Consider the following 21,280-nt stretch of genomic DNA (forward strand, 5'->3'; position numbering starts at 1 on the left):
CTGACCTCAGGGTATTGCTCCAGCCACTTCTCAAGATCATAAAACATGGGTGTTTATTCCTTCCCAGTTCCCAGTTTACTCAGGACCCGCACATAACAAAGTCTGAGGAATGTGCTTTCTGGGGAACGTCCTTTCTCCTGTATGATGTTTACAGCTCTTAAGCCTGGATGATAGCATTCAGTCCACTGCTCTCTTTCCCACCAGACATCGTGATTGCTTTGTTTTTGTGGGAGGAAAGTGTTGAGCATAAAAACAACACCAGTGCTGAGGAACTGAGGCTGTTGCCTTCTGTTACTTTGCCCTCTTCTTTAGTAAGGCAAGCATTTAAGCGGTGTATAGTTTTTAAAAATTTCAAATGCCTGTCGTCTTAACAGAGGTTAAAATATGAGTATTTAACAATTGAAATACCTTACTTTGTGGATTCTGTTTAAATTTTGGTATTTAATGGTATTAATTAATGTATCTATTCACATATTTATTGAACACCTCCTTGGTACTAAGCACTGTTTCAACCACCTGGTATTAGAAATTGGGGAGGAGGGATTATTGTAGAGGTAACATGTTAATGGTATGTATGGTGTCACATGGAACCTTGCACAATAGACAGGAAGGCTCTCTGAATACTCTTTCTGTCTCTGGGCCCACCCACTTCTTCACAGCACTGTCTGACTCTTCAGAGGCCAGTTCCTTGCTTTCCTCATACAGATTGGAGAACAGGAGTTCCATGAGGAGCCCCTTGCCTGTTTTGTAGCACTAGTTGGAAGGTACTAGTGATGACAAACAGATTAGTCACTGCACAGTTACACTTACAAACCTTTGTGATAATAGCATTGAAAACAACGATTACCGAAACTAACATTAATAGTGATAATAAAATCGATATTTTACTTTTTCTGTTTTACAAATATGAATTTATTGGTCCAACCCATACTCCATCACCAGATGAGTTTTCGCATTTGTATGAGTAAAGATGATTATTCTTTCACAGCTAAAATATGAATGGTAGACCACTTACTCTGATATTTAGTCTTTAGTTCTGTTGAATATGGAGTTAGAAGACTAGAGCTTATGTCAAAGCTAGGGAGATATAGGCTAATTAGTGGTAAGCCCTTCCCAGCTCTGGGTATGAAATACAGGTTGCAGGAAAGTTAGTGGAAATTCTTTCCTTGGGGATTTTGAGGTCCAGCAGAGCTCCCCTTCTATATCTAATGGGAAAATGGACTGGATGGGTTTCAAGAGCTGCCTTGGTCCAAATCAAATTTTGATTAACTGACCACTGGCTCTGCCTCCTACATCAGGCAATATGGTACGTGGCATCCTTATCTTCATAAGGGAAACATTCAGAAATGCTAAATCATCTATTTCAGAACTAAGGTGGAAATCTGGGATACCTGGCCCCTTACCCTCATTTTACAAATGGGGAAACCAGCCCAGCGAGGGAAAGGTATGTGCACATGGTCACTTAACTGTTAGGGGTAGAGCTGGATTTGAATACAGGTCTTTCTCCACCTCCCCTTACTAAATAGATGCTAGGGCAAGGCCATCCAGAAGGTCAGGGAGTCCTGAGGTGTTTGCTGGACTCTGCGTGGCTGTGCAAAGACGTCCTTCCCAGGACACTCAGGGTTTTTCTTAATACCATCCCTGCCACCATCACAGTGGTGCATCCAAGAAAAGAGGCTGATTCCCACCCCCGCAGGCAGCCCCAAGGTCATAACTTAACCTGCATAAGTAGAACAGTCATTCCAGTGAGGGGAAACATCTAAAAGAAAAAGGACCTCTTTAAAACAGATTCTTCCCAGTACATTTTTCTCCACAACTATAGTTTTAAGAACTTACGGCAATGGCAGAGCCGGCTACTTAAAAAAAATTAGGGGCCTCATTTGGCAGGAGAGGATTCCCGAGGGGACAGGGCACTGTCGTTTTTCCAGGGCCCCCCAAAAGAAACCCCCCACAGACAGCTACATGTCAACCTGATGCATGGCAAGCCTGCTTCGTTTATTATGGGCAATGCCAGATATTTTAATTAAAAACACTACATATGCCATTAAATGTGTTGTTCCCCTTCTAGTCCCAAGACGTGTAGAGTTCAGGGAGACACAAACAAGGGAATGCATTGCAGATGTACACAGAAACCACCGCCTACCGAGTCACCATCCGCGGGTTCCCGAATTCCAGCCTCGGAGCACCTCCCCGTCAAAATGTTCTTTGCAAGCAAACTGTTTCCTCTAAATTTTCTCAGTTTATGGCAGTTGCCGTGTTGGAAGGAGGAAGGCCAGGGGGAGAGCAGAAGAGAGAAACCCACAGTCACCACGTGCCTTCATTTATGAGCAGCTCCTATGAGTTTACAAATAACCTTCGTGATAAGTGAAGTCTTATGGCCACACATGGGACTGGGCGGGGTTTTTTTCCTCCCTTGTTAATGTTATTTACTTACTTATTTATTAAATACAGAAGTCCCATTTGGGGGGGTGGGTAATCCCTTCTGAGCTGTGAGCTCAGGTAGGCGTCTCAATGGAGGCAACCACTTGGTTAATTGAAGCAGTCGTAGGCGGTTCAAGTTCAAAAATCTCATCCGATTTTAACTGTCACTAGCCGACCCTCCTGTCTCCCCAGGGGAGCAGCGGCAGCAGCTGGATTTCATTGTCGGCTGCCAGGCTGTCCCCGTGCCTCCTGGAGGAGCCTGCAGACTGAGTGCCTTCCCTTTTCCGGATTTTATTCAAGGTGACAGCTCCTCACACGTTGGCGCTCTGATCACCTCAAGTAGCCGGGATATCGGCGGGGGATGAGTGTGGTCCTCCTGCAGAGCCCAAATTTAGATTGACTGAGGTCATCCTCGGGCCTCGTGACCCCAGCGCTCTGACAGAACAGGGCTGCCAGGAACTTGGCCACGGCAGCGAGTTTTGTAATGATGTCTGGGGAGAAACGTTCTGCTGGAGAAGGCGAAGAAGACCCCAAGTGCTAGGGAGTGATGTCAGCTTTCGTTAGCGGGGCAGACAGCGTTAGAATATCCTTGGCGTAATATGGCTTTGGTATCTCTGTCAGCATCTCTGTTTTCTGTCACCACACACAATCCTGGGCCTGTCTCGAGCCCTGACACTGTCTTTTCAGATCAGGTTATTGCCAGCCCAGAGACGTTCTGCCCCCCACCACACAGCCCCTTTGTTTGAAGTCGGCCCTCTTGTCATTAATGCACTTGATGTCTATTTAAATCTGAGGGTGAGCACGGTATCTGTTTTCCCGTCAAGAGATCATTGACAATGTTAATACCTCATGTCCTTGCCTCGTTTTCCAAGCTCTGACACTTTGCCACAGTCTCCTGCATTCATCAAACAGCCCTCTCTCACCAGGGTGTCTATAAACATTCTTGCTTCCAGGCCCAGAGGAACAGGGCAGGCCTTAAAAAGGACTTTTATCAGTGCTGATCAGAAAGCAGGGCTGGGGAGTGTGGCTCAGAGCATGTCACCTTCCTCCACATTATGGCCCATGTTCAGGAATATCCAGCCTGTTTCTAGAAGGGCACTTGCTGTCCAGGTTGTATCTAGACTAGGCAAGGTCTGCAGTTGAGGTTTACCATGGAGAGAGCACAGAGAAAATAATTCAATCCAGAATGTGCTGAAGAGTTTCCTGGAGCAAATGCACCCGCTGATGTGTGTGTGTGTGTGTGTGCGTGTATGTGTATGTGTCTGCCTTTCCTTCTCTTCTATGTTCTTTATAATATCTGACAGCCCTATCCATTCCTTTTTATAAAAATTCTTGCTGTCCTGGTGCTCTAGAAAGAAATTAACATCCCTCAGCCTCATCCTTCCAGATTCTTGAGGGTTTATTGGAATCAGTTATGTTTAAGGAAGCCCCTTGCAGATTTTCAGTGACTTCTGAGACACTCCCACCCAGGCCTGCAGGGGATGCTGTTCCTGGAATACAGCCTCAACGGCCATGCCCACAGACCTGTCCTAGCACTGGTGACAATATTAGCGCAACTCCAGGTGCTACGTAATTCAGCACAATAAAGGGAACAGCTCAGTGACAACAACCAAAAGAATAATTTAGGCCCCAAGAAGGGTCTCAGGGAGGTTTCATCCAAGCTCAATGTTTCCAGGCTCCAGACCGATACTGAAAAGCAGAACTTGGGGATTGGGGGCCAAGGAAAAAGCATAGCCAAAGGGGAAGAGTGGTCCACAGTGAACTTGCTCAGGGGACCATGGCAGGAAATGGAGGTGATGAAAACCAGCTCAAGGCCCAGTCTGAGGCCATGGAATGATGTCATCCCCTCCCTATTGCCAGCTTGCAGAGATTCTGAGACCCCAGCAATTCTCCACTTTGTCCCAAGCCAGCTGAACCAAGGAGCATCTGCCTTGTCATTAAAAGTTTCTGAGAGTCATTTTTAATCCATGTTTAAGAATACGGTCTACAGTTCTGTAGTGGAGAAACATCTCCTGTACAATGACCCAAGTATTTACCATGTAGGACTTCTGATTTGAAGAACCTGAATAATTTCAAGTGCTAATTTATCCCAGATGAATAGTAGATGGTGGTTGCTGGTTTCACACTATCATCAAAATAATGGGGGAAAAAACATGTATATAGAAAGCTATTTTTACAGACAGATTTGTAGCTCATGAGTTTATGTTTTGTGGACACTTCTTTGGGTTGTTTCTTTTTTTTCTCGTTATGCACACTTCAGAGACTCATATAGTATTAGTAATAAGACAATTCCATGAAGCTGAATTTTAAGTTTGTTTTTCTAAAATTAAAAGGAAAAAAAACCCAAGGTGGCAAAAAGAAAATTGTAGTTACAAATATTTTCTTGGAAAAACTGATGTTTACTTAATAACGCTGTCAAAATAACTGTGACAGGCGCTTTCTTATAGATATTTAGAATAAATATTGAGTTGATTGAAAGGTTTGACCTTATTCTAGGGGCACTGTTTATAGTTAAGTCCTCTTATGATCTCCGTGAATGACAGGAAAGCTGTATATGGAGCCACAAAACTATTTAAAATAAAACTGAAGATGAAAATCAAGTGCATTCCAACCTGAGAATACAGTTCAGGATTCCCCTGTAAGAAGAAGGATTCCCCTGTAAGAAGAAGCCATTTAATGTCAGAGGCTCCATTACTTTCCGTGTGGCGTTTTGTGAATACCACCATTCTTCCTTAATCATCCATTATGTACTTGATGTCTGCTGGGATTTGGAAGGTTCTCTCTGGAAATTAACAAAATTGATTCATGATAAAGAATTTGAAAAGAGCCACATTCTGGGAAGATTGTTTTATATCTTTTGTTTGGGCTGGGCCCATCTTTAAACTCTTAATTTTCCATTTTTAGAAATTCTACCAAGAGAACTTGGAGAGAGAAAAGGGTTTTGCTTTATTTTGAGAAGTAATTGGCCAAACTAGAAAATTCTCTAAAATGTGGAAAAGAAATCATGCAGGAAAATGTTATTCCTAGGAGCCTGTGCTCTGGTGACATTTTATTTGAATGTCAACCCTGAGGACAAGAAAATAGGGTCCTTCCCTTCTGGGGCTTAATCCATTTGCTGCCACCCATGGGATCTGTGATTGTGTTGTATTTCTGCCTTGAAGCACCTGTGTTTTCTTGCTATACTACTTGTGCCACCTGTAATGATGTGTATCTTTTTATTTGCAGGTGTCCTGGGGAAGTGTCGCTATGTTTACTATGGGAAAAACTCAGAGGGCAACAGGTTTATCCGCGATGACCAGCTCTGAAGGCAAGTTCTATATGCCTTAGCCAGTGACATAAGAGTAAAAGAAAAAAGGGAAAGCAAAAATAAAGAAAAAGCTAAACGAAAAGACAATGGCCCACATCGCTTTTCTGTGGGAAAGCTATGATTTCAGCTTTTGGTACCTTCTGCTGACTTTGCCAGGCCTGTCAAGATCATCCTTCTGCCTTAGACTGAGTGGTCACATAGAGATTGACATGATTGCCCTTAAGCAGGTCTCATCCACCACGGTGACAGACAGCGGTGGCGAAGCACCAGGGCTGACAGGATGAACACCATGATAGATTGCCTGGCCCCTCCACTGCTCACAGGGGAGCAGAGGTCACACCTGGGGCCTCCCTAAGCATGCTCAGTGGCTTCAGTCAAGTGAGAGAGACTCTGTCTTTAGCTTGCCTGTTGATTAGAGATCCTCCTAATACCATTGTGCTGTGGGTTTATTTTCAGTGAAAGAGTCACAAGTTAAAGGAAGTCTCTACTCCCTTATTTCCCTTAAATCTTAACCTCTTGTATTCTGCATGGTCCCCTCCCACCCCACCCCCATCAGCCTTTAGCATCTTTATCACAGGCAGTGCATTTCAGTTTGTAGTTTTTCAGACAACAGAAGAGGTAAGTTCTTAGACATGTTGTACGTTTATGGTGAGCTTTGTGTTCTGACAATTCGTATATTGGAGTAAATTGCTTTCCCTAAATCCCTGACTACAAAAACATGGACTTTATCATATTTTGTTCACTTATAAATCCACTTCTTGCCCTGAATACTAGTCAGTGTCAGGCATCTTTCACAACACCGGGTTCTGGTTGTACCAAAGGCTCTTACTTATTTATTTTTAACCACACACCCTCCCAGCTATGTCTATGGCCATATGTGTGTTTGGAGCTGGCTTGCTCCTTTGGGTGCTATTTAAAGGGAGTGAGGCGATAAAAGATAGAGTGATAGGTCAGGAAGTTAAAAAGGAAAGTGAAGACTGCAGAAAACACTCACCAGACCAAACAGTTTTTAATAAAAGGCACAAAACCCTTTGAGCTTGGTATATTCCTCAGAATCTCTTAGAAATGAAATCCACAGCTTGTGAGATGGTCTTTGTGCACCTTTGGCTATATTCCAGCCCTAATGTTACAAGGAAAATAAGCGTGATCATACTGGTTGGGTGGCTATAATTCCATTTAATATACCGGTACACCAGTAGAAGATGTTTGAAAGGCTTGTTGCTCTTGACACAATAGCATTTATTTTTGCTTTTATTTGGACCAGGTGTTCATTGTCCTGGGTCTCCTAGTATTCGGTTAGTTTGAGGACAGCAAAACATGAAAGAGAATCCTTCCCAGTTATAGATACCAAATGACTAGAGAGCTGCTATGGTAAAAGTCTTTAAAGACTCCGAACCCCTGAGACACCCAAGAAGAACCTGCTTTCTCTGTTTTAGTCCGTTTACATGGCCTCTGGCCTACTGAGTCAACACAGTCCTTGAATGACTTGTGCTGGGGCTGGCAGCAGTCCGTCTTGCAGATTACACAACACTTGGTGATCAGTTATTGAGACAAATTTAGATGGAACTCCTTAAGACCATTAATTATTAGAGGATATTGAATGTTTGGCTTTATCTCTCAAATCCATTAATAACCAGAGTCGAGTACCTTTGCTCTGTTTGATCTACAAAACAGCATTGGGATAATGCTTTAAATGAGTTGTATTCAGTCCCACCCTGGTTCTTTGTTTGGAAGCACCAACACATGTTTTGTCCATGGCATATTATGGGCAGCCAGAGTTCTGTGCAAGGGCAGCTAGACTAGTCCAATGTCACATTCAATCTAGCGGCACATATATCCTTGTCTTTATAAAAGGCTTTAACCCTGCCTCAAACAATAAAAAAGCACTTGTGAACTGACCACAGAATTTTTCCATCTTTATTTTTCTTACTTGTTTACTTTTCTTAATGTCAGAACCATTTGTATCATGCACAGGAATGTCTCCCTCAATGCGAGCTTTGGAGGCAAAAAATATTTTTGGAGTGAGTTATTGACCACATTGTTACCCTCTCTTTGGGTTGTTTATTTTCTTCCAAAATGGTGTAATAACTTTAACTGAGATTAGCTTTAATTATAATTTACGTAATGGCCCTCACGACAGTATATTCATCTTAATGATAGAATTATAGTGAGTTTTGTTGCTCTTAAAAGAGGGATAATGATAATGAACTTGTGTTGGGTTGTTTACAGTTCCACTGTTTGTTAAGCAAGATTTTCTGTGCTTGAGCTAGATTTTGGTCTAAATTGGCAGAGGGAGAAGCAATGTGGCATGCTTATCTTAAATCCCTAGGAATTTCCCAAATGTCGTATTTCAAAGTAGAGAATTAGAAGGTAATAAATTCAATGCAAGCTCAGACATATTTCATACCCCCTTTCACCGCTTGGTCTTTCTGCTTTTGACCCTATTCCACTGAGCTTTTTCTTTGGGGATAATGGTGCCAGGCATCCCTGTGTCCTCTCTCCCAGGACACCCATCTGACTTGAGAGCCCCCTGCAGTACAGGCCGTCCTGAGAGTCCTCTGTTGCCTCAGCAAAGTCAGGGCAGACTGTCTCTTTCCTAAGTAATGTAATTTTATAGAACAGTTTGTTCCTTGAGGAATAATGTTTTCAATTGTGGGGAATCCTATTAAAAGTACAACTATTACAATCATTTGCTTTTACTTTTACCAGCCGTGCTCATAAACCCTCCATCTGTTTGTTGCTTTAAATAGAGGAACATTATAAGAGATTATTACTCGATCAGGCTGCACGTCTGAATGTTGTGCATTTTCACACATTCACGTGTGCTGAGGAATACAAGAAAGCAAGCCACAGATTCTGGATGAAAGGATTTTTTGTTTGTTTTGTTTTGTTTTGTTTTGTCTCTGTGTGTGTGTTTTCCAGCAGAGATGTATCTTGCACATTTTCCAGGGAAAATGTCTTTCTTGCTGCTTCTAAGAAATAACCTGGCTTTCTCGTCTTTGTTAATATGCAGATCAAAAACAATCCACAGGGCTCTTTTCATCAAAACAATAACAGTGTTCAGTGTTTGCTCTGCATAAGAGCAGGCTAAGTCAGATGTGTGTCGCTGCCTAATGCCCAGGGTGGACAACACAGGGTCCACTGAGACCCTTACGTGTTGGCCATACAGCACAGCTGATCCAATGTGACATTCACCATCTGCTTTTCCCAATTCTCTTGCCAAGAAGAAGCCTTCACCAAAGAAGGCTGTTAGCATGACTTGACTCTGGTCTCTGTAACATGTCTAAATACCATGTTGTAAACTACCGTGACTAACACCTAGAAAGGGAAAGAACACTGGAGGGCCACCAAACATGTTGGTTACCTGTTTGTATGACAAACAGACCATCAGCCTTTGGTGGAGTACTGTATGTTATTTCTAGTACATCAGCAAACACTTAAGGGATTTGAAGAACATTCAAAGACAGTCAGCTGTCTGAAATGATTACCTTCCTACAAATTTACCTGAAAATTTCCAGCAATAGTAGTTCACCTTTGGGTAATTATAATCCTAAATGTTAAGTTGTCACTTTGTGGGCAGGGTAGGTAATGTTATTTGTACATATTAATGTAGTAGCATATGCTAATTTTTCTAAAGTAGCATGGAATGTGGCAACCTAGGACAAGGGAGTTTTCCTAAGAAAGAATAGAATATTCTAAGTTTGGAATATGTCTAGGGACGAGTTGCTAAGGTGAGAATGATGCAAGTGGTAATACATGGAATTATACCAAAGGAGAGCATGAAGCGGAGCCTGACACAGAATTAAAGTGGGGACTCTTAGTGGATAGTGATATAGGGGGCTGAGGGAATAAGGAAAAAGGAAGGGAAAAGACAGTTGATGCCAATTAGAAGATTTGCTGGTGTTTAGCTCTAAAGTGGTGTTGAACAATATTTCCTCCTCAAAATGGAATCATCCTTAAGTGAGGAGTGCCACCATTCAGTGATGTTTTACAAGTTTCTCTGCCTAAGACAATGAAGCAGTGTGGAAAAGGTTGATGACAAAGCGCTGTGGGGATAAATGATCATGCATGCGATGGCTACATATGAACAAAGATGACTACGGTTTGTGTCCAGTCTTCCACAGAAACCAGCATCCTAAGGTTAGTTCCCTAGCTCTTTGTGGGACTGAAGATGCTGGCAATAGGATTTGACTGTCTCTGGGTGCAGGCAGTAGATGAGAACTCAACTCATAGGAGGAGTGGATAACATCTAAGTTCAACTGGATGACCTGAATTAACATGCAGAATATTCTGGAAATAATGTTCATGTTGTGCCACATTGATTACTTTAAATCAATTTTTCCTTCTTTATATTGGAATAGGAATGAATTTGAAATGCACTTGGGGATAATCTCCTTTAGACACTAACTTTTCAATTTGAGTATTTGTAATGAGAGGGGCAAAGGCACCTTATGGTGGGCTTAACGAAGATATTCAGACTATTCAAGTTATGGAGCCTTGAAATAGGTAAAAATTAATATACATTATCCATTTATAAATGTTACATTTATTAAATAATAGTTTAAATAATAATAATTAAGTGGTGCTATAAAAGAAATTACATTTGGAAAAATGTCCATTCAGTTCTTTTGCCCATGTTTCAATCAGGTTTTTTTGTTTGTTTGTTTGTTTTGATGTTGAGCTGTATAAGCCATTTATATATGTTGTATACTAATCCCTTATTGGTTGTATCATTTGCAAATATTTTCTTCTATTCAGTAGGTTGTCCTTTTGTTTTGTCAATGGTTTCCTTTGTTGTTCAAAAGCTTTTAAGTTTCATTAGGTCCCATTTGTTTATTTTTGCTTTTATTTCCTTTACTTTAGGAAACAGATCCAAAAAATTTTGCTATGATTTATGTCAAAGAATGTTCTGCCTAGGTTTTCCTCTAGGAGTTTTATAGTATCTGGTCTTACATTTAGGTCTGTAATCCACTTTGAGTTTATTTTTGTATATGGTGTTAGAGAATGTTCTAATTTCATTCTTTTACATGTAGTTGTCCAGTTTTCCCAGCACTACTTATTGAAGAGACTGTCTTTTCTCCATTTTATGTTATTGCCTCCTTTGTCATAAATTAATTGACCATAAATGCATGGATTTACTTCTGGGCTCTCTATTTTGTTGCATTGATCTGCATCTGTTTTTGTGCCAGTACCATACTGTTTTGATTCCTGTAGCTTTGTAGTATAGTCTGAAGTCAGAGAGCATGATTCCTCCAGGCCTGTTCTTCTTTCTCAACATTGTTTTGGCTATTTGGGGTCTTTTGTGTTTCCATACAAATTTTTTAATTGTTCTAGTTTTGTAAAAAATGCATTTGGTATTTTGATAGAGATGGAATTGAATCTGTAGATTGCCTTGGGTAGTATGGTCATTTTAACAATATTAATTCTTCCAATCCATGAACATAGTAAATCTTTCCATCTATTTGTGTCATCTTCAATTTCTTTCATCAGTGTCTTATAAGTTTTCCATGTACACATCTTTTACCTCTTTAGGTAAGTTTATTCCTAGGTATTTTATTCTTTATATGTGATTGTAAATGGGGTTGTTTCCTTAATTTATCTTTCTGATGATTCATTGTTAGTGTATAGAAATGCAACAGATTTCTGTATATTAATTTTGTATTCTGCAGCATTACTGAATTCATTGTTGAGCTCTAGTCGTTTTCTGGTGGTGGTGTGTTCAGGATTTTCTATCTATAGTATCATGTCATCTGTGAACAGTGACAGTTTTACTACTTCCTTTCCAACTTGGGTTTCTCCTCTTTCTTTTTAGTGCTTTGATTTTTTACTGTTACTATTATTTAACTTAATCTTTCATGAAAAAATGTACTCCAACTTCCACCCTATATTTAAAGTTTGTCAGGCTACTTTTACACTAGAAAAAAAGTTTTTCTGTGCTTACAATAACTTAGTTAAAAAACAACAGTGAGAGCTACAAAATCTTCTAAAATATTTTAACTAATTACTTGACTTATCAGAAACAGTTGTCAAGTCATCCTAAATAGCCTGAAAAGTGTGTGGATGGGTGTGTGTGCGCGCGCGTGTGTGTGTGTGTGTGAGAGAGAGAGAGAGAGAGAGAGAGAGGGAGAGAAAGAGATCAGGATCTGTGTAGAGAACTCCTATGACTGTCATTGTAAATAACTTTCTAACCTTTTTGTAAACTCCACAGTAAGTTAGCTTTTGCTCCTGTTATGATGTTATATAGAAAAATGTATCTATTTCATATCTAATTAACTAATGTCTACTTTGTGCCCTCCTTTCTTATAAATTGATTAGCTACTTCTTATGACTTGCTTAGGCTCTGGTGTAACAGTGTCATGATGTTTTTGGTTTTCCTCCTTCGAGACCTTTGAAACCTAATTTGAACACAGTGAGATCATTGTTCAAAGTATAACATAGAGCTGTTTTGTTCCAATTAGGTGATGTCTTTGATACCCAGTGAAAAATAGGTATGTGAGTTATTTCAGAAAGTTAATATATAAAACCAAGTTTTATTCATAGACTATCCGTATTTCCCTGTTTACGTACATTCATTCCCAATTTCCATGTCTGCCTATTTGTATATAAAGGCAGTCTTCCAAAAAACACCTCCATTATCTGCAGAACTATAGCATATAACCCACATTCTGTAGCCACATTGGCTTTGTCTATGTTGCTCAAATGTAATAAATGTAGGAGCATGCCTCCAAATGGAATACTTCTTTCCCCTTCCCTTTTTAAAACTTTACTTGGTATACCCACTGAGAATGATCCATTTTCAAAGGATCACATTATACTGTAAAAGTTTTGAACTTAATAGTCCATACATTCCTTGAAGGTCAGAGACTGTATGATGATGATGGAGGTTACTATCACAAGAGTCAGTGTAGGTATCTTCACAGATTAGGTTTAAATGCTGCCTAACAAATTATATTTAACTGAAAAAAATTAGAATCTCAACTCCAATTTATTAGCCAGGCTTATAGGTTTACACTTGTGAATATTTGTATGTATAATATAGATATAGGATATTGACTTATATGTTAAAATGGATTTTGCAACTCTCTTTTGGCAGTTTGATCAGTGGACCACTTCAGTGGGTAAAATTATTACTGGATTCTTTGCTCTGTTTTTTTAATACACACATGCATAAGCACATATGCATATAATAAAGATATAATTTTTTTCCTAGAATTATTTTATGATATCAACATTTAATCAAGCATTTAATACCTGTTTTATTAAAATGAAGTAGTCAGACCAATATATATGGATGACATTTGTGAGTACACAGGGGCTCTAATTATTTAATTTAAAACTCTAACATTTGCACGTACTCCTCATTCCCTCCTACCCCTACTGGGTTACCAATTTCTCTAGAAATGTTTTCTAAATAATTCCATGGTTCAGGTTGTCCTCTCTGGATTTGAAACTGTCTTTTAAAACTATGCTAATCCATATCCAGAAAGATGCACGTAGGGATGCACTTACTCCAAAGATATTTAATGGGCACCTTCAGCATACTAGAAATTAGAAATACAAGAGTAATAAGAGGATGACTTACTTTTGGACAACTTTTATCTGGAGGAGGCTGATATACATAAACATAATCATTATACACTGTGATAGGTACAAAGTTAGAGATTGCACTAAAGAACTAAATGAATTCAGGCCCAGAAATGACAGTGAGAAGTTAATTCCAAATGTAACCATATTCCAACCATGTCTATAGTTAACATCTTGATCCCAGCTGCCATCATTTCTTACCTGGATCATTCATCCCCACTCTGTGCTTACCAGTCTCCTGACTCTACCCTTGCCTTTCTACAGCCTGTTCTTGACAGAAAGTCAGTGCAATCCTTTAAGAAATGCTTAATAATTTCGTGTGTCTCCCATACCCATATCACATCACTCGTTTCCCATCTCACCTGGAGTAAGAGCCAGAGTCCTTATGAGACCCTACATGGCCTTGTATGATCTGTCCTAGAGAAATCAGTGTCCCAGAAGCTGTGAGAGTGAAGCAAAAATAAATGCAAATACCATTCCCTGCCACTCTCCCTGCATTCTCTCTGTTCCAGCCACACTGGTCAGTACTGGACTTTGTACTTGCCATTCAGGTCTTTGCTCAGATGCCACCTCCTTAGAGAGGCCTTCTGGGACCACTGTATCTAAAGTAGCACCCCTAGCACAGTCCACTTACCTTGCTTCGTTTTCCTCTGTTGCACTTGGTCATCACTTGACATATTATATATTTATGGGAAGGGGCATTTTTTGTCCAAACAAAGGGAAGGACTTGTTTTGTCCTGAGGCTAAAGGGTGCCTTGCATGTACAGGCACTCAATAAATGTTTTATGAATGAATGAAAGAAGAGTTCCAATTCACAGAGGTCTATTAGGCTATGTTTACAGACATACTCTTGCACATTAAACAGGATGAATCTCTTTCATCAAAGGGATTTTCACTTGAAAAATTTCTACCTCTTTTCTTTATCTTGGATCAAGCAAACAAACTACTTCATTCTGTTTGGGAACAATGTACAATGTAGAAGCATGAAAAATGGGCAGTGGAAATGGGTTAACAGTGAAACAGGAAAGGAAAATGAATGTCAAGAAGTGAAATGACAAGATGATATGCAGCTTGACCTTGGATGGTTTGAGATGCAGTGTCAGCTTTATAGGGCCTTCTCTAGTTACACCTCATGCAACCAGCAGGCTGTATGGATTTGATTGTGGACACACCTGTGCATTCTGTATCAGAGATTGTATGTATGGACGTGGAAGCTCTTCTCATTCATTCAGGTAAAATTTTTCAAACAAAATCTAATCTTTATTATAATTCTTATGTACCATTATAATAATAAAATATATACAAAGCAAGATTTAAAGAGAAATTCAGTCATTATTTATGAAACGAACTCTTCTCAGACATTATTAAATTATTATCTTATCCAACATGAATAGAACTAACTTATTTTAACTTTGTAACTTAGCCTCACAACCTTGTCAAAACTTCAGATAGGTGAAGGTAAAATAATGAGATATTTTTCCTGTCAGGAGTGGGGTACAGAATTTATGAATCTAGTTAGGTAATTACAATTATCAGTTACATAAATGCTGTAAAAACTCTTTACACGTATTCATTAATTTAATCATGCAACAACTTCATCAGATCGGTGCTTTTACCCACATTTCATTTATTTATTTATTTATTTATTCATTCATTGGCTGCATTGGCTCTTCGTTGCTGCGCACGGGCTTTCTCTAGTTGCAGTGAGTGGGGGCTACTCTTTGTTGCGATACGTGGCCTTCTCACTGCAGTGGCTTCTCTTGTTGCGGAGCATGGGCTCTAGGTGTGCGGGCTTCAATAGTTGTGGCTCGTGAGCTCTAGAGCACAGGCTCAGTAGTTGTGGCACTTGGGCTTAGTTGCTCCGTGCCATGTGGGATCTTCCCGGACTAGGGATCGAACCCATGTCCCCTGCATTGGCAGGCAGATACTTAACCACTGTGCCACCAGGGACACCCCTCTTATCCCCATTTTAAAAATAAGGAAAGCAAGGCCCTGAAAGGCTCAGTCCTGTGGAATAGGTCACATACAGGTCGTAGGTGTGAATTCCAGGAGGTTAATTAGGCTCTCTGGGTCCAGAGTCCATGCTCTTCACTGCTGCAATATCTCTGTGAGAGGCATTCTCTTACTTCATAAAATTCACATTTTTCTGATGATGGAGATACTGCTCAAAACATGTTTGAAAGTTCTCTTTTGGAAGAAATCTTAAAACTCTTTTACAAATCATTCATAAAATGAGGCTTAGTGTGAACACAAAGAATAAGTAGCAGTCTATAACTCAATGACCCAATTCATCCCCTGGAATATGTTTTTTTAAAAAGCACTCTATAAATAAATCCAAGTTACCTTCAAATGAAAAATATTTTCTATGATTTAAGATTTTTTGAAGACTTCCTGTGAACACTTAACACAGTGACTTGAAAGAATTAATTGCCTTGAAAACTCACATCCTGGTTTCTGCTTTCAGTTAGGAAATCATTAGTTATGTTGAAAATTTGGGAAAACTCCATCTTAGTGGATGATTGTGAATGGTGCCCCAGAACGTACAGGCCTGGGTTCTCTTTCTGTTCTGCTCCCTGCTTTGCCCCTCTGTCTGGCCTTCACTTCCTATGCCAGGTAAGGGAGGAAATGGAAACTGTCCAAAAGCAGCTGAAGTTAACACCGTTGAAGGCAAAGGGGATCCCCAGTGTCTCTCCAAACTTGGAATTTCGTGACTTTGGGAGATATGATGTATATGAAAGTGCTTTGCCAAATAAAGTGCTACCACAGTGTAAATAATTATATGGTAAATTGAAAATTCTGAAGGCATTTTCAAAAAGGAGGTTTTGGAAATGTTTTAGGTGGTCAGTTTCATTCTTAGGATGAGGGCATAGTTTCTCAAGTTGGCTACTTTAAAATAGACAGAAGCACAATATTTGCATCATTCCTAGAGTGGGGACTCTAAAATTAGTCACCTTTTTATAGCTGAGTCTCATATACTCAGTTGCCTACTGCCTTAGTGTTGTTTAAACTTCATGGGTGGTATTTTTCATGTGTCATGTTTTCACTTGGTAATAATCGTTTGTGGCTTTTCACTTACTTTATGCAGTGACCATACTTGGAAGGAATGAATTTAACATTTCCTCTAGTTTTTGTTTATTCACCAGGGCTGGACTTGGGTGAGGTAAGTGAGGCACTCACCTTGGATACAAATGTAAGTGGGCCCCAAAACTCTCAGTAATAAAGAGAAATAATATTTTAATCCAATATCTTAAAAAGTAAAAATTAGTGCAAAAAAAGTTCATGATGAACAAAACATTAAATGTTAAATAAAAAATGTTTCCCTTAGCCCAGGCTCCAATGTGGCTTGACACAGCATTATATTCACCTGTTCTGTTCTGTCCTTAAAGCATCAAAGCCAACAAACTCACATTCTATGTCCTAGGTCTTGTGCTTAGTCGATACTTATAAACTAGACCAACATGTTTTCTAAGTAATCACTCAGAAATGCCCCTTTCCCTTCTTGCTTCCAACATGTTTCATCTGTTCTCATTTCTCTGACTCTGTACTCCCTGTATGTCTGACTTTAGTGCCACTTCTAATTTTGGCCATCCATTCTCATTTAGTTTTACTAATTTTTCAGAAATTCCTCCTGGCTTGACTCTTCTACCTTGGGCCTTGACAATTCTACCTAGACCTTTACTTTCCTTAATCCTTTGATGTCCCCAGTTGCCTTGGGTAAGAAATTTCACTTCAGACTCCTGTAATCCCAACCCTGACTAGGTCATACCCCTTGGGGAAGGTTGGGGGGAATTTGGACACCACTCATTTGATGTATATTTTAAAAATCCTTAGTCCTGTCAACACTCAACACTGGTTTAATTTACAACTAAAAATCCTAAACTGTGGCTTGTAGCTAGCTTCATTACTGCAGGCTAAGTTTTATCTGTGATGGTTTCTCTTATCTTTACATTTTCTCCATTTAGCTATTAAAGCAATTCCCAGTGGTTTTTAGTTCTCACGGAAGTTGTTTTCCTCTTCCATAGATTGGCAGAAACTGGGAAAGACTATGGCCTTTTGTTTGTCAGTGCCTGTATATGAAGAGAATAAACCCCACATTTGCTTTTTCCCTCCTAACTATAAAGTGCTATTTTTTCCCCACCTAAGGAGGACTGAGAACTAGTGTATGTATATATGTACATACATATATACACATACATGTGTGCACATTTATATACTTAATCCCTTCTTTTTATACAAATGGCTTCATATGCAATGTCCTGCACCTTCTTTTTTTTCACTTAACATCCCTAAAGAGCAAAATGGATGATGTGATGGTCAATTATATGTGTCAACTTGACGGGCCATGAGTGCCCATGTTAAATGTTATTTCTGGATGTTTCCATGAAGGTGTTTCTGGATGAGATTAGCATTTGAATTGGTGGACTCAGGAAAGTAGATTTCCCTTCCCAATGGGGGTGGGCATCCTCCAATCCATTGAGGGGCTGAATAGCACAAAAAGCAGAGGAAGGAAGACTTTCCCCCTTTTATTGCTGCCTCACTGCTTGAGCTGGGACATCTCATCTCATCTTCTGCCCTTGGACTGAGATTTACACCACTGGTTTTTCTAGTTCTCCGACCTTTGGATTCAGGCTGAATTACACCACCTGCTTTCCTGGTCTCCAACTCACAGATGGCAGATTTTGGACTTCCCAAGCTCTGCAATCACATTAACCAATTCATCATAATAAATATTTATCTATATCTATATCTTATTGACTGTGTGTCTGGAGAATGCTGCCTAATACAGATGGTATATTACTGCTAAAAGAAACACAAGATGAAAAAAAAAATGATCATGCATGCATATATATCTATCAATATAGGCTCACATATACAAAAAACAACTGATAAAACAATGCGGAGAGGAAGAAAAATAAGCAGTTTTTGTTGGAAATTTGTAGGCATACATTATTCAGTGTGTTTCAAGTCTTAGTAAAGTTTTAAGCTTTAATGACTAGAAGTTTAAAAGCTACGCAGTTATGAATATATCATTTGGCAGTATATTTACATTGCTCTTCCACTTTTTTTTTGTGGGTTTGAAAAGTAAATTTTTAATTTTAACTTATTTGGATGCAGTAGTTTGTGATGACACTTTCTCAGACAATGGCTCAGTGGAGGAAACCTTTTGCTTGGTCACTTAGGCCACCCGATCTGTCTCTATTAGATTTTTCCTCACAGGGTCATGTTCAAACTATCTGTCATGTGCTCATCAAAACCTTCTTTGGAGGATCTTGAGGCAAGAATTATAAATGCAGTTCTTTCTGTCACTGAGAAGCAGCTGAGGAAAGTTTTTACAAAGTTTGAAAATTGATCAGAGTGCTGGGTAGCACAAGACAGTAGTTATGTTGAATTTTAGAAAGAAAGATATCAATATTTTAAAGCAATTAACTTTTCAGATATTATCATTTAAGTTAGTAACACATGCAGTTCTGAAATGGTTAAAGCTTAACACTGCACTAAGACTCTTGGGATTCCCTGAATAATCTAGATATGAAAACTTGGCTTTAACGTGTTAACAGATCATCTTTTGTGAGTCTTTGGTTTACCTTTTAACTTTATTGTCTTTGAATGCGATCCGATTGCTTAATAGTTAAAAAATATAGCCAGGGCTGTGATATGTCTGAGGAAATTCTTGAAAGACCTCGAAATCATGAAGTTATTCTATATTTTCTTCTCAAAGCTATAAAATTTTGACTTGTGTATTTAGGTGTTCGATCCATCCAGAATTTCCCATGTGGTGGTGCGATGCAGGATAGAATTAAACTTTTTGACTACATGGCTGGCTTATTGTTCCATTTCAAACTTTCGTTCCTTTTCAGTGCCACCTCTGGCATTGCCAAATTTGTGTATATGTGTGGAATTATTTCTGTGCTCTCTGTTTTTTTCAGACGCGTGTAATTACCTTTTCTTGTGCCAATATTACCCTATTCTAATTGCTATGGCAGAGTGATATTTTTCTATTTTCTTCCTTTCTTCTTCTCCCTCCCTTCCTTCCTTCCTTGCTTTCATCTTCCTCCTTCCTTCCCTCCTTCCTTCCTTTCCTCAATTTTATTGAGGTATGATTTACATACAATAGAACAATAAATTACTTCATTATAAGTTTAGATTTCAATGGATTTTGCCAGATACATTAACCTGTATAATCACAATGCCAATCAAGATATAAAACATTCCCATCACCCCTAAAAGTCCCCTTATACTCCTTTACAGCCAGAACCCCAATCCTACTCAATAACTCATTTATTTTTGTCAACTATAGATTAGTTTTGCTTTTTCATGAACTTCATATAAATGGAGTCATATAACATACTTATTTTGTGCCTGGGTTCATTTGCTCCGTATTGTATATCTGAAGTGTACCTATATTGTTCCTTTTTATTACTGAATGGTATTCCAGTGTATGGAGATAACACAATTTGTTTCTCCATTTTCCTTTGTGGACATTTGCCTTTTATCAAGTTTGGTGGTATTTTTTCTTATTCTTTTATTGTGATAAAATATATATAATATCAAATTCGCCATTTTTAACTGTATACTTCAGTGGCATTAAGTACACTCACAGTCTTGTGCAACCCTTGTCACTCCATTTACAGAACTTTTTTATCATCCTGAACAGAAATCCCAAACCTGTTAAACAATAACTCCCTGTTTCTTCTTTCTCCAGCCCCAAGTAACTTCATTATACTTTCTGTCTCTGTGAATGTGCTTTTTCTACGTACCTCAAGAGAAATAATTACAGTGTATATCTATCCTTTTGTATCTGGCTTATTTCACTTAGCATAATGTTTACAAGGTTCATCCATGTTGTAGTATGTATTAGAATTTCATTCCTTTTTACAGATGAATAATATCCCATTGTGTGTATATATCACATTTAGTTTATTTATTCTTCTTGATGGATATGTGCATTGCTGCAACCTTTTGGCTATTTGGCATGATGCTGCTGTGAACATGGATGTACAAGTATCTGGTTAGATCCCTGCTTTCAATTCTGTTGTATATATACCTAGAATGTGAAATGACTGGATCATAAGGTAATTCAGTTGTTTAACTTTTTGAGGATCTGCCCTACTGTTGTCACAGCAGTTGTGCCATTTCCAGCAACAATACATAGGGTTCCAATTTCCAGATTTTTCCTTCTTTGTTTTTTAATTTATAATACCCATTTAGTGCTGTGAAGTGGTATCTCATTGTGGATTTGATTTGCATTTCCCTCATGACTCAGATGTTGAGCATCTTTTCATGTGCCTGTTGGCCATTTCAGTATCTTCTTTGGAAAAATGTCTATTCAAGTCCTTTGCCAATTTTTTATTTGGGTTGTTTTATTTATTTATTTCTTTATTTTGAGTTGTAGGAGTTCTTTATATATTCTGGATCTTAATCCCTTATCAGATACATGATTTGCAGATGTTTTCTCCCACTCTGTGGGTTGCCTTTTCATTCCCCTGAGAGTGTCCTTTGTTTCACAAAACCTTTAAATTTTGGTGAAGTCCAATTTATTTATTTTTGTTGTTGTCTTTGGTGTCATATCCAAAGGCAATTAAAAAATTATTGCAATAAGAAATTATTGCCAAATTCAATATTTTGAAGATTTCCCCCTAATGTTTTCTTCTAAGAGTAATTGTAGCTCTTTCTTTCAGTCTTTGATACATTTTGAGTTAATTTTTGTATATAATACAAAGTAAGGATCCAATTTCATTCTTTTGCATATGGATATCCAGTTTTCCTAGCACCATTTTCTTTTTTTTTTAATTTGTTTTTATTTTTATTTTTTTTAACATCTTTATTGGAGTATAATTGCTTTACAATGGTGTGTTAGTTTCTGCTTTATAATAAAGTGAATCAGTTCTACATATACATATATCCCCATATCTCCTCCCTCTTCCATCTCCCTCCCACCCTCCCTATCCCACTCCTCTAGGTGGTCAC

At 38.9% G+C, this 21,280-nt stretch overlaps 1 protein-coding gene across 2 annotated transcripts in view; it reads left to right on the forward strand.

The window, feature by feature from the left end:
- LRMDA (leucine rich melanocyte differentiation associated) overlaps window positions 1-5,726 on the forward strand; it is a gene marked incomplete at both ends in the record, with an annotated part of 1,106,223 nt that extends 1,100,497 nt beyond the window's left edge. For both annotated transcript variants that reach the window (XM_079700945.1, XM_079700946.1), the window contains one exon: window positions 5,647-5,726. In XM_079700945.1, the coding sequence (XP_079557071.1) occupies window positions 5,647-5,726 (80 nt within the window). The remainder of the gene's footprint in view (window positions 1-5,646) is intronic.
- Between the last annotated feature and the right edge of the window lie 15,554 nt (window positions 5,727-21,280).

Source organism: Hyperoodon ampullatus, assembly GCF_949752795.1.
Source record: "Hyperoodon ampullatus genome assembly, chromosome: 1".
NCBI lineage: Eukaryota > Metazoa > Chordata > Mammalia > Artiodactyla > Ziphiidae > Hyperoodon > Hyperoodon ampullatus.